Here is a 13,395-nt window from a genome sequence, read left to right as displayed (position 1 = left end):
TGCTATGTTTTACAAAGAATCAAATTCTTCATATGCTTTGCATAATGTATTCATGAGGAGCAGTTACTTCAAAGAATTAAATGTTGACATTCACTGAGACCTCCTTAATGTTTCCAGTTTCTCATTCCAAAGACTTTGGCAATTTTTCCCAACTACTTCCCCTACTTTTCCAAACATATTTTCCAGGATTTCTTTCTTATACTCTTGCACCATCTCAACATTCCCATGAATCTCTCCCTGAGATGTTGCTTTACAGGTTACAACCCATTCATTAAAGGGCTGGAGGGTGCCTGGGAGGCTCAGTGGGTTAAGACTCTGCCTTCGGCTCGGGTCATGATCTCAGGGTCCTGGGATGAGTTCTGCATCGGGCTCTCTGCTCAGGAGGGAGCCTGCTTCCTCCTCTCTCTCCCTCTGTGTCTCTGCCTACTTGTGATCGTTCTGTCAAATAAATAAATAAAATCTTTAAAAAATAAAAAATAAATGGATAGAGAGGGACGCCTGGGTGGCTCCTTTGGTTAAGCGACTGCTTTTGGCTCAGGTCATGATCCTGGAGTCCCGGGATCAAGTCCCGTATCGGGCTCCCGGAGTCTGCTTCTCCCTCTGACCCTCCCAATTCTCATGTTCATTCTCTCTCACACATAAATAAAATCTTTTTAAAAATTTCAAATGTTTATAAAGGTCTGGAGAAAAGGCCGATCTATAAACTGACACACTGTGAACACACAAAAACTGTGTTACTTTCCAAAGGAGGATGTGATTAAGTACTAAAGTACGTGCTATGTGGATAAAGAAAAAGCACTGGTCAGATAAATTCTTTATGTGTGACACAGTATCCAAAAATACTATGGCACATAAGTGTAAGTGCTGCAAGCAAAATAGAAAACCAGAAACCGGGGCGCCTGGGTGGCTCAGTGGGTTAAAGCCTCTGCCTTCGGCTCAGGTCATGATCCCAGGGTCCTGGGATCAAGCCCGGCATCGGGCTCTCTGCTCGGCAGGGAACCTGCTTCCTCCTCTCTCTCTGCCTGCTTCTCTACCTACTTGTGATCTCTGTCAAATAAATAAATAAAATCTTTAAAAAAAAAAAAAGAAAAAAAAAAGAAAACCAGAAACCCCAGGGTTTTTAAGATGGCAGAAACTTCAACATTCACCAAGTCACAGATGCTAACAGTCCCTTACCTGCAGTTGTTTCATTCATTAATCGCAGGCAATTAAGGCCAGCAATCTGTGTTGCATCCATCACTGATCGTCTTTCTGCATCAGTATAGAAACAAGGAACCTACAAAAAGATTTCAAAGTTTCTTTTATTAGGGAGTCTTCATTTAAAATACACCTGCCAAAACACAGTAAATCTAGAAACACCCTCAAATATCTAGAGCAATTTATTCCATATGTGATCAAGAAGTATTTCAAACCAGTAGGGAAAAGTCAGAATATTCAATAATTAGTGTTGGAACAAATGGATAACCACATATAGAAAAAATCAGGTACCATCCCTACTGCACACCTCATACCAAAATACATTTCAAATCAAAGATTTAACAGTTAAAAAAAGATGAGTACCAGAAGGAAAGGGAGTCTTTACCATCAGAGTAGGAAGAAATTCTGTAAACGTAACACAAGTACAGAAGAAAAAAAGGGGAGAAAAGATTAATATATTTGAACAACAATGTAACAAGACAGATGGTAACTACACTGTGGTGAACACAGTATAATGTATAAACTTGTCAAATCACTAGGATGTACCCTGAAACTAATGTTACATTGTATGTCAACTATAAACAGTTTTTCATAAAGATTAATATATTTGACTCATAAAAAATTTAAAAAAAAAACAAATGGGATAAATACTCGCAACTCATAACATAAAATGATAGAGCTAATCTAATATATACGAAGAACCACCAATCAAAAGGTAGACCCATAAACTCAAAATGAACAAATAGGAATGTTTTACAGGAAAGAAATGCAGAAAGGCTCTTAAATTTAAAAAGGATTTCAACTTCAGCTAAAGAATGAAACATTAAAACGACATACACTTTCATAGCATTATTCACCTATTAGAGAATTAGCTAACACCCCAATAAGCTGTGCTGGTGAGGCTGTTATCCAACAAGCCCTCTTATACACTGCAGGAAGAAGCATGAGTACGAATTCCTTAAAGGGCAATTAAACAACTGTGGTTAAAATTACAAATACATTGGACGCCTGGGCAGCTCAGTTGGTACAGCCTCTGCTTTCAGCTCAGGTCAGGTTATGATCCCAGGGTTCTGGGGCTGAGTCCCACACTGGGCTCCCCCGTCAATGGGAAGCCTGCTTCTCCCTCTGCCTGCCACTCCCCCTGCCTATACTCTAGTGCTCTCTCTCTCTGACAAATAAATAAACAAATCTTAAAACAAGAATCACAAATACACATACCCTTTGTCCTAGCCTTGTACTTCTAGGAATTTAACCACTAAATCTTATAAACTTATCACATAAAAGCAAAATCTTACCTGTTAAAGTTTATTCAAAGCAATAGCAATTTTTTTTAATTCTTTACAATTAAAAAAAAAAAAAAGGAGGAGGCACAGCTAGCTGGGTGGCTCAGTCAGTTTACCTTACAACTCTTATAAACTCTTACTTTTTTGTATACTTACAACTCTTATAAACTCTTACTTATAAACTGGCTCAGTTTACCTTACAACTTTTTTTTTTTTTTTAAGATTTTATTTATTTATGAGAGAGGGAGAGAGAGCGAGCACAGGCAGAAAGAATGGCAGGCAGAGGCAGAGGCAGAAGCAGGCTCCCTGCAGAGCAAGGAGCCCGATGTGGGACTCGATCCCAGGACGCTGGGATCATGACCTGAGCCGAAGGCAGCTGCTTAACCCACTGAGCCACCCAGGCGTCCCTACCTTACAACTCTTTATAAGAGTTGTATACAGGGGTACCTGGGTGGCTCAGTGGGTTGGGGCCTCTGCCTTCGGCTCAGGTCATGATCCCAGCGTCCTGGGATCGAGCCCCGCATCGGGCTCTCTGCTCTGCGGAGAGCCTGCTTCCTCCTCTCTCTACCTGCCTCCCTGCCTGCTTGTGATCTCTCTGTCAAATATGCAAATAAAATCTTTAAAAAAAAAAAAAAAGAGTTGTATACAGAGTTGTATACAGAGTTGAGTTCTTAAGAGTTGTAAGTAAGAGTTATGAACTCAGGTTTGTGTGCTCAAGCCCCATGCTGGGCTCTGTACTCAGCAGGGAGTCTGCAACCCCCCCCCAGAGATTCTCTCCCCTCTGCTCCTCCTCCAACTCACATGCACGCTCTCTCAAATAAATCTTTAAAAAAAAATAAAATATGTAAATTAAAAAAAAAAAAAAGGGAAGCAACCGCAGGTCCAACAAAAATAGACTAAAGAGGGGTGCCTGGGTGGCTCAGTCATTAAGCAGCTGCCTTCGGCTCAGGTCATGATCCCAGGGTTCTGGGATTGAACCCCGCCATCAGGCTCCCTGTTCCGCTGGAACCTGCTTCTCCCTCTCCCCCTCCCTATACTTGTGTTCCCTCTCTCACTGTGTCTCTGACAAATAAATAAATAATCTTAAAAAAAAAAAAAGACTAAAGAGATTTCAGTACATGCATCAACTGGAATACTATACTCTGCAGCCACTGGAAAGAACAAAGCCCTTCTTTACCACTAAGAAAGATATAAAAGATAAAGTGTCTAAAACTGATCAAAAGAGAAATGAAACTAAAAAAGTATATATATATACATATTTACTTGGATACAGAAAAATGTCTGGAAAGAAATTAGTAACATCTGGGAAGAAAAAACTTCCTTCTAGGTAAGCAGAGGGTGCTGAAGCTTCCCATGCATGCATTTTATTTTTGAACACTGGGGCTACTATTACCTTTGCAAAAAATGAAATTTATGTTTTAACAATGATCAATTCATAAATAAAGCAAAATACCCCAAGCTCTATTTGTATAACAATGAGACATACCAAAACAGCCAAGAGCTAGGGTAGTCAATGTGCAGCAGAGTTTGCATAGAGGCCAGAGGCAGCTATCCTTAGAGAGGCCTGATGAAAAGGTTAGCTCTTTTCCAGCACTGAGGAACTTAAATGATAAACAGGTGACTAAACAGAAAGAAAATTTTCCCTAAAAGACAAGAGAGGCTCACTAAAACTTTTGTACAACATAATTTATGCTACATATCTACTTTCCTTCTGGGAGTCTAGAATTTTGGTATGGGTTAGGCACAAGGTGCCTAAATGACGGACCTCCAGTTAGAAACCCTGGACTCCTAGGCTTAGGCAGAACTTGTCAGGTATTACTACAACTTGCTACTAGAAGAATTAAGTGCATCCAATATGACTCTCCTGGAAGGGGATTCTTAGAAATTTGTGCCTAGTTTCCTCCAGAAACTGCCCCTGTACCTTTCCCTTTGTTGATTCTGCTTTGTATCTTCTCACCGTAATAAATCTTAGCCATAGGTATGGCAATATGTTGAGTTCTACAAATTCTCCCCAAAAAGTCACTGAAATTCAGTATAGTCATGAGGACCCCTAACATATGACTTAATACATCACCTTTTGACTTGATCTCAAATGCTGGAAAACCCACTTGGGCATTCTGCCATTGTACGTGAGTTTCACTTCTATACTGAGCATAACTGAGAATCAAAGTTAGGGCACTAGGTGGGGGAAATGAGGACAAACTTGAAAATACAACAGTTAGGGAAAGAAAGAAATGCACCTAAGAAATACAATGCCTGCATTAAATATGAGCTCTTACGAAAAGTAGCACCTTTATTCTCTGCGTTCCCAGAATATAGCACACAACCATAATCCAAATTCTTCCTAACAAATGTCAGTTCTACTTTACTAGATAACCAAGAACAAAGGAATCTACCTGACAATAGACTGCAGGGTAAAAGTCACTTAACAGCCCTTGCTTTGCCAATGAATACACCAATACAAAGACAAAAAAGACCACGGAACTAAGATATTAACAACTGCAGAACAGGAGATTCCACTGTAAAGCTAATAAATCCAACCCAAATTTTAACTGCTCCTAAGGATGCCATTTTCCTACAAGCATAAAACTACATAGAGTCAGGCTTTCATCTTAAAAGGGATATGGAAAAGACAAGGTCTATTGCTGCCCTGCCTTTAGTTCTAAACACAGGACAAGCAAAAATACAGTAAAATTAAGAAAACGTTTCTAATTGTGAGTATCCAACTAATTCAATAAACAAGTGGCTATCACATGCCAGGCACTAGGTGAGGTACTAAAAGGAATCCAGGGGCAGTGGGTTTTGAGGTAAGCCTTCAAACAGGGAAAACAGAGAAGGGCTGAGTAAAAACTAGGGGACAGAAAAGAATACTCAAGAAAATGGAAGACTAGTTTGATGAATTCTTAAAATAATCTCTATAATCGAAGGCAAAAAGCAATTTTATTTGCAACTGACAACATTCTTGTCTCTTACTTAAGTCCCCAGTAAAACACAGGGATCAAACTCACCGAAACAACACAGTCCACAACAGGCTTCTTAAGAACACTTTCTGCAGTCTCCTTCAGTTTGGACAAAAGCATAGCAGTCACTTGCTCTGTAGTAAAATTTCGCTCTTCCTCCATATATGTCACCTGCAATAAAACAACAAAAGGATCTAAACTTATTCAAGTTTTTCATGATCTAAAAGCCTAAAATGAGCATGTCTAACACATCATCAATGGAACAGTATCTCAAGAAAGAACTGAAGAACACTAGTCTGGGAAGCAAAAACAACTTGAAGGTCACTTTCAGCATTTTAACATGTTTATCAAACATCAATACCTGAAGATAAGAACCATTATGTAAACAGCATGCCGTGACCACCAACAAAAACTGAGATCCCTTGTGCAGAAACAAACTTGTACAGCTCACCATGGCCCACAGTGCACCTCATAAACAGGTCTGGTGGTGGACACTCTGCCACCTGGCATACTAGGTGGGTTTTACTTTGTTTACCGTGTTGACTTCAGGATCATTTCCAAAATTAGGATCCAGTCTAGCCTGAGGTCACAGTTTTTGTCACTTTGTTTACTAATGTAGGCCCAAGACTTAGAACAAACCTGACCCAATAAATACTTGAATTAGAGGATAAATGAAAAAAGCTTCAAGATATCCTACCCTGCATAAAAGTATGCAACTTGGATAAGGGCTACAAACTTTAAATGTTCAAAGTCTGGCTCGGACAAGCCCCATCCCACATGCCCATAGTCCCAAATATAATCCACACCTGAAAACGTAACTCTCTTCTCTCAGCAGCTACTCCATGTCAACCTGAACACCACCTTCTCTTAAACTCTTCACTTCTGAGCCCAATCCTAATTTATTCTGATTCAGAATCTAGTAGTCCCTTACTTTATTGTATGATAAAGATGGTAAAGCACCCCTCCCCTAAGCCTCTTCTTCCCTGCTATCTGCTTAATTCTTAGTCTATTCCTCCACTCTTGTACTCGGATCTTCTTGTTCCCCAGATCTTCTCCCTCATCTCTTCCTTCTTTGGCTTACAATGCTTTAGACTAAATCTGCCAATACCTAATCCTATTTCTTTCCTGCCTATAAGTATCCTCCATCTACTCACCTCCTTTTTTTCCCCTTTTTCCTTCTCCTGTACTCCAGATGTATCCATTACTAGCCATTCAAACGGTTCTGAGATCATCCACAGATCTTCAGTAAACCCAGTCAGTCATCACTCTCCCGTTATCAGAATACTTCACTTCTAAATTCAACTGAGTACTCAAGGGCACAACTCACTACCTTTTTTCTCACAATTCTCATCATCTCTTGGCTTTTGAGCCTGGTCCCACCATCCTCACTTCTCCAGATGCAGTATCTCAAGCACCAAATCCCCCCTTGTTAATTTCAGTTGCCTCTTTTGTAGGATCAGTTTGCTGCATGCTTCACAAACTCTTCTAGATGTCCCAAAAATAGCAAAGGATAAATCCCATTTTCCCCAAAAGAACACCTCTTTCCAACCTAAGTGCTATTGTCAAGAGTATGACCACACATCTGGTTAGTAACTGTGAAGTGTTAAGTTCTATGCGTGGCATCCCAGAAGTCATTCACTAAAATCACACCAGAAAGACTGATCCATCAGTAAACAATACAAGCAGCAATGACAATGTTATCTTCAAACTACCACTACCCTGCTATCCAACCCATTTTAACAGTGCCACCTATCACTCCCAATCAAAATCCAGATTATTCAAAAAAAGCCAAATGGTCTTTCCTACCCAACCTTCTCCTAAACACTTGTGAACATATTTACAACTTGAACTCAGAATGGTACAGATATATATTGACCTGATATAATAAAACACTGTATTTTAATTTTAAGGCATCACTCTGAGACTTTACCTTTATCCCTGTTAAACCAGTAGGCAGCTGCACAATATCATATGCAAGGTTAGATTTTTCTGCTTCCACAAATGGATCAGAGAATGCTCGGCCATGGAATCTTTTAAATCCCTGGACTGTGTTCTTTGCATTGGAAATTACCTAAAAATAAAGAACATCAGAATCAGGGTGAAAAGACCAAAGGCAATTAAATTAGGAGGGAAAAAAAATTCAACAGCCTCAGATTAAACTAGCAGCATTTTTACTCCACAAGGTTTCCTTCTGAATTTCATTTTCTTTAGCACTACACATTTCTGCATGATGCCTGCTCACGTATGAAGTGAGGAATAACGGACTTACTCAGACCACAGTGGCACGGATAGCACTAGAGCCCAGCTTATCCTAATTCTCCATTAAAAACGGGTCACTGTACATGTACGAAGGTATTCTTCTGTTCTTAAACTTCTCATTAACATTTACATAAATGAGTTTTAACTTTTAAAAATTACAGTTTTATCATAATTTGTAATTCAAACTTTCCAGGAGTCAATTTAGCAATATCAATTCAGAAATTCTAGTGGAAGGAACTTTGCAGGAAAAAAAGACAGTAAGTACATAAAGATAAATGTAAAAAGATAGTGACCAAATACTATTTACAAAAGCAGAAGACTGGAGACAGCCTAGTCAATTAACAGAAGACTGGGCAAATAAATGATATATCCATATAGTGGGTAGCATTGTTTTAGAAAGTTGGAAGACAAGTTATCTATATGGTAGGATCTCACTTTTGGAGTGGGGGAAGCATTTAAATCTGTAGAAAATGGTACAGAAGGTTATACGTTAAGATACTAACAGTGATGTTTGGATAAAGGGAGCACATGTAACTTCCAAAATGAGGTCTGAGCTCATGACCCTGAGACCAAGACCTGAGCTAGATCAAGAGTCAGAAGCTTAACCAAGGAAGCCAACCAGGGGCTCCTGCTTATGCTAATGAGCTAATAGCTATACAGCTAATACCTATAAAAAGCTATGTGCTTCTCACTCAAGCACAGGAAACTAGGGATCAGGCCTGTTTCTCAGCTGTTCACCTAGCAACTGTCGTATTAGGCACATAATGGGCACTGAAATAGTTGCCGAAGGGAAAGATGGACAAAGCAGCAAAATAAGTCATTTTAGGAAAGAAAAAACAAAACTCTACCTGGCTTTTAGCTGCTGCTCCAATTGAACGATTCTTAGGACCAAAAGAAATGCAAGCCCTAGGGAGGGGGGAAAAAAAAAAACATTTAAGCACCAAACCTTACTGAACCATTACATCCAATAGGACATCACCATAGCAAGCATCTGAGCCTTAGCTAAAAAGTCACATACTGTAAAAGCACACAAGAAGTCTACGATTTTGACCTCTCCACTTGAGTAAAACTGTCCATGAGAATGCCTAACTGTGGAACCTAAGGCCCCTTACTGTCCCAACCCCAACCATACTTTCCACCTGCATCTCAGGCACAGTGAACCAACACAACTTAGTCTTCCCATCCTCCTGTTTTGCTCAGACTACTTTTGCCACCTGAATGCTCCAGTCCTTCTATATCTCACTCACTCTCCAGCAGGATTACCCACTTTGTGAGGCCTTCCCAATGGCCCTAAAGTAAAACTCAAATCATTTTTAGCTCTTAAAATTTATTAGAATTGGATACAGAATACCTCCTTCTCAATATATGTTCTACTGTACAGAGTGGCTCTAGGTAATATTCTCCCTTGAAGTCTGGTAAATCTACATCTGCCTTAACAATAGTAAAAACTGCTTTGTACATCTTGAAAAGCTAAATAAAAGTTTGTCTCAGTTCAAATTCAACACTGGTTTGAATTGTGGGGGTCCACTTGTATCATGGGTATTTTGTGATAGCATACTGTAAATATCGTACTTTCTCTTCCCTATTATAAGAATATAGTATATAATACATATACAAAACGTGTTATTCAATTGTTTCTGTTATCAGTAAGGCTGCCAGTCAACAGTACACTTGTAGCAGTTAACTTTTTGGTTAGTCAAGTTACATGTAAATTTTCAACTACGCAGGGGATTGTCACTCATAACCCCAAAATTATTCAAGAGTCAATTGTATTCATCCTGTTTTGGCTCATACACACACACCCTGCAATACCACTTTTACAAAATAATTGACTGCCACTACTGCAATGTCCATCTTCATCACACGATACAACAAACAAGGCCTCAAAGTAGAACTCCTGCAAAGTATGGGGAAAGTCCACGCTTTACACTGTATAAGAAAACATCAATATCCTTTCACTACAAAGCAACTCTCAAATTCTAAAAAAAAAATTCTGTAACAGTAAGCCTATTGCACTGAAGAAAATCCTTAGCTCTTCCACTTTGTCATCGACTACTGATTTGAATACACCGGCAGTCAAGAGTTGACTGCAGAATTAGTATGAATCTGTCCAAATCCTTTCTCTACCTTTCTAGCAGTGTGAATTCTGTTGCTTAATCTCTCTGAAATCCTATCCGCTCAACTCTAAAATGGGGAAAATTAGGGCTTCGGCCTTAGCAGCTGAGGAGAAGGTGGGGAGATGGCTCCCTCTCCTATCAAACACAAAGATCACTCTGAGAGAAGTCCAAGGATCATGCTGAAGAGAAAGGGGTCCCCAAGGAATGGAGTGAGGAGGATGGCGACAGGGATAAAACTCGGAAGAAAAAGAACACCTGCAGGGGTGGCAGCAGCACCAGGTCCCAGTCCAGCCCTATCTCTGGCACCAGCACAGGCGTGAGCAGTGGCTCAAGCTCCTCTTCTGTGCCCAACTGCTGAGGAATTTCCAGCATGTCCTACAGCTCCAATTCCAGCAGCTCCTCTAGCCCAACCAGTACCTCTGGGTACTGGCATGACAACAGGGGGCTTTCCTGCTCCAAATCCAAACCACCCAAAAGAGATGAAAGGAAAGGAAAATGTGGACTTCTTCCCCTAAACCAGCCGAAGTGTACGTCAGGAGGCTCACTAGGAATGTGAGCAGGGACCACATCATGGAGATTTTCCCCACCTCTAGGAAAATTAACAGGACTGACATGCCTGTAAAAGGATGTCTCCCTTCCCCCGCCTATCTGTCTAAAAGCTATGCATATGTGGAGTCAGAACATACAGATGAGGCCGAAAAGGTGCTTAAGGACAAGGATGGAGGATAAATCAATGGCCAGGAGATCACTATCATCACTGTGCTGGCTCCCTGGCCTACACCACAGCCCAGGCAATTCAGCCCTCCAAGGAAAATGCTGCCACCACCCCTCACATGGCACCAGTCATGCCCATGGATGAGAGATTGAGTTCCCAGAGGGGTAGCCCCACTGTGTATGGGGCAATGTCACTCCCCTGGCTGCTGCCACAGTAGCCACTCCAGCTCCAATTCCTCCCAATAAACAGAGCCATGGAAGCTCTGTGTCCTGTAACTTCTGTTTTATCCACTTCAGTCTGGTCACTTTTCTGGCCAAAGGAGGATTTGGTAAGAAACAAATTCCTCACTCAGGAAAGCTTTGAAGATAGTAACTAAGATATACTCTCTGAAAGCAAAGTTCCAGCTGCAGGAGTGTTACTGGTTTGGGGTTGAGCCTGTAAAGACGCTCTCTGGTTTTCTGGATAGAAAGTTCCCACATTTTCAGATTCTTAGAATCAATTTAGTGGCAAAGCCAGCAGGGACACAGGGTAGCAGTGTGGTCCCAGCCTGCAGGTACAGGGTCTAGTCTGGTGGCCTAATCATGGCCTTGCTTGTTGGTATGCAGAGTATCTAAGGAAAAGGAAAAAGTGTCTCAGGAAAATGCAGCTGCTGTTCCTGCTAGCCTGGCCCTGCTCTCCTGGTCCCATCCTCTTCCAACCTCTTAAGATTAAACACCCCGTGTTAGTTACCAAAAATCTTCTACTTTTACATGTACTCATGCACACACACCCACATCCCAGGTCTTCCTTTCTCTCTGAAATTGAATGAGCCAGCTGAGAACCAGCTGTGCAGGGTCATCCCAGACCCCTCTGTTCCACCTATTCTTCATGGGGGTCTTGCAGGTGACACTGGCAACATAAACACTGCTTTTTTGGCTTTCATTGTACAGTCAATACTATAAATTTTTTGTTTTGAGTCTTATAAACTAGCATTTGAGGCACTGCTGTGTTTACACTTTGTTGTACAGTCTGAAAGGACTGTGTTGAATAAACCAGGGATTTGAATGCAGACCAGGAAAAAAAAATAAAAATAAACAAAATGGGGAAAATTACAGCACCTACGTCATATACCTCCTATAAAAATTAAATGTGTTGATCAACTTCTACTATATATATACATATACATTTTTAGAGCGGGTTTGGGGCAGAGGGAAAGGGAGAGAAAATCTTAAGCAGGCTCCATGCCCAGCACTGAGCCCAACACAGTAGTAAGAACTGCTCTTAACATCTTGAAGAGCTAAATAAAAGTTTGTCTCAGTTCAAATTATAGCTCACAGCCCTGAGATTGTGACCTGAGGTGAAATCAAGAGTTAAAAACTTAACTGAGCTACCGAGGTGGCCTATGTTGATCCCCTTTTAAAGGGTTTATATCAGAGACTGGCACATCATAAATAATAAAATAAAATACTAGCCATTATTATTGCGCCACTGAAGCCCTGGTGTGAGTTTCATACAAAAATATACTAACTAGTTTGCCATGAAAGTTCTGCTTCACCTCCCCAAACTATCCATTAAAATCCAGTCTGCATCTTCAAAATCATCTACCCATGAGGAATAAAAGTCCTTTCATTCACAAAGAACTGAATGAGGGTCAATATGTCAAACTACACAAATTGAAGGGTTTTTAAAAACAAAAGTTTTACATAAGAAAACCTAATATTTAAATGTGAAGAAAGGCCAAAAGATTAAGTCAAATATTAGAGCCCATTTTAGAACCTAGGCCAGTGCTTTCCAGTCAGTATAAGCTCTCTGCAGAAAATTAGAAAACAAAAAATATGACAAAGAAAAGAAACATTATCTGTAATTCCACAACCATCACCCCCACCATGGATGGCCACCATAAGCATTTAAGTAAATAGTCCTATGCTATTCTAATAAATATAATAAATCCTTAAAAAAGTAATAATAATGGGACACCTGGGCAGCACAGTGGGTTAAAGCCTCTGCCTTCAGCTCAGGTCATGATCCCAGGGTCCTGGGATCCAGCCCCGCGTAGGGCTCTCTGCTCCGCAAGGAGCCTGCTTCCTCCCCTCTCTCTCTGCCTGCCTACTTGTGATCTGTCAAATAAATAAAATCTTAAAAAAAAAAAAAGTAATAATAAGCTAAATACCCTCAATTCAGTTTGTGTCTCCTCAACCTACAATCTGAGGGGTGCCTGCATGGCTCAGTCAGTGTCTGCCTCCAGATCAGGTCATGATCCCGAGGTCCTGGGATCAAGCCCGGCATCTGGCTCCCTGCCCAGTGGGAGGCCTGCTTCTCCCTCTTCTCTCCCACTCCCCCTGCTGTGTTCCCTCTCTCACTGTACCTCTCTCTGTCAAATAAATAAATAAAATCTTAAAAAAAAAAAAAAAAAGAATATGATCAAAAAATCTTCAATGGCTGAATTACTCCACTAGGATTTTTACATGGAACAAGATAATAAAGTAACTTATCTACTACTCCCCACTCGCCAGCAACTTTAAAAATGTGCACATAGCCTGCATCCAATCTTTATGGCAGGAAGCCTCTCTTTCAACCAAGCAGGTCAAGCTCCCACACCTTTCATACACTTTTCATGTCATATGTGCTTAGCAACCTATGCTTGATTTTCCCAAATACTCAGAAATAAGAACTATTATTGTTCAATTTTATAAATGAAGATCTGATTCAAGCCAAGTTAATGCATCCAGAAAAATAACTGGTAAATATAAGCATCCAAGATTCAAAATCAGGACTACCGGACTCCAAATCCCATATATACCTATTTTTGTACTGCCTAGCAAACCAATTAGATTTATTCCTACTTCTATACCTTCACATAGACCATCCCAAATCTTTCATCCATG

General features: G+C 40.5%; 1 protein-coding gene and 1 pseudogene across 1 annotated transcript in view; one reads left to right on the top strand and one right to left on the bottom strand.

The window, feature by feature from the left end:
• The window catches only part of HSPA4 (heat shock protein family A (Hsp70) member 4), a 50,037-nt gene that overhangs the window by 28,792 nt on the left and 7,850 nt on the right, over window positions 1-13,395 (bottom strand). The window contains exons 2-5 of the mRNA XM_032837758.1: window positions 8,548-8,605; window positions 7,371-7,511; window positions 5,489-5,611; window positions 1,177-1,276 (exon numbers count right to left, since the gene is read on the bottom strand). Coding sequence (XP_032693649.1) covers window positions 1,177-1,276; window positions 5,489-5,611; window positions 7,371-7,511; window positions 8,548-8,605 — 422 coding nt within the window. The remainder of the gene's footprint in view (window positions 1-1,176; window positions 1,277-5,488; window positions 5,612-7,370; window positions 7,512-8,547; window positions 8,606-13,395) is intronic.
• LOC116855124 lies at window positions 9,939-10,683 on the top strand (annotated as a pseudogene).

Source organism: Lontra canadensis, unplaced genomic scaffold (assembly GCF_010015895.1).
Source record: "Lontra canadensis isolate GAN:19392208 unplaced genomic scaffold, GSC_riverotter_1.0 scaffold99, whole genome shotgun sequence".
Taxonomy (NCBI): Eukaryota; Metazoa; Chordata; class Mammalia; order Carnivora; family Mustelidae; genus Lontra; species Lontra canadensis.
The sequence above is the reverse complement of the archived record's forward strand: the minus strand, read 5'-3'. Positions and strand labels throughout refer to the sequence as shown.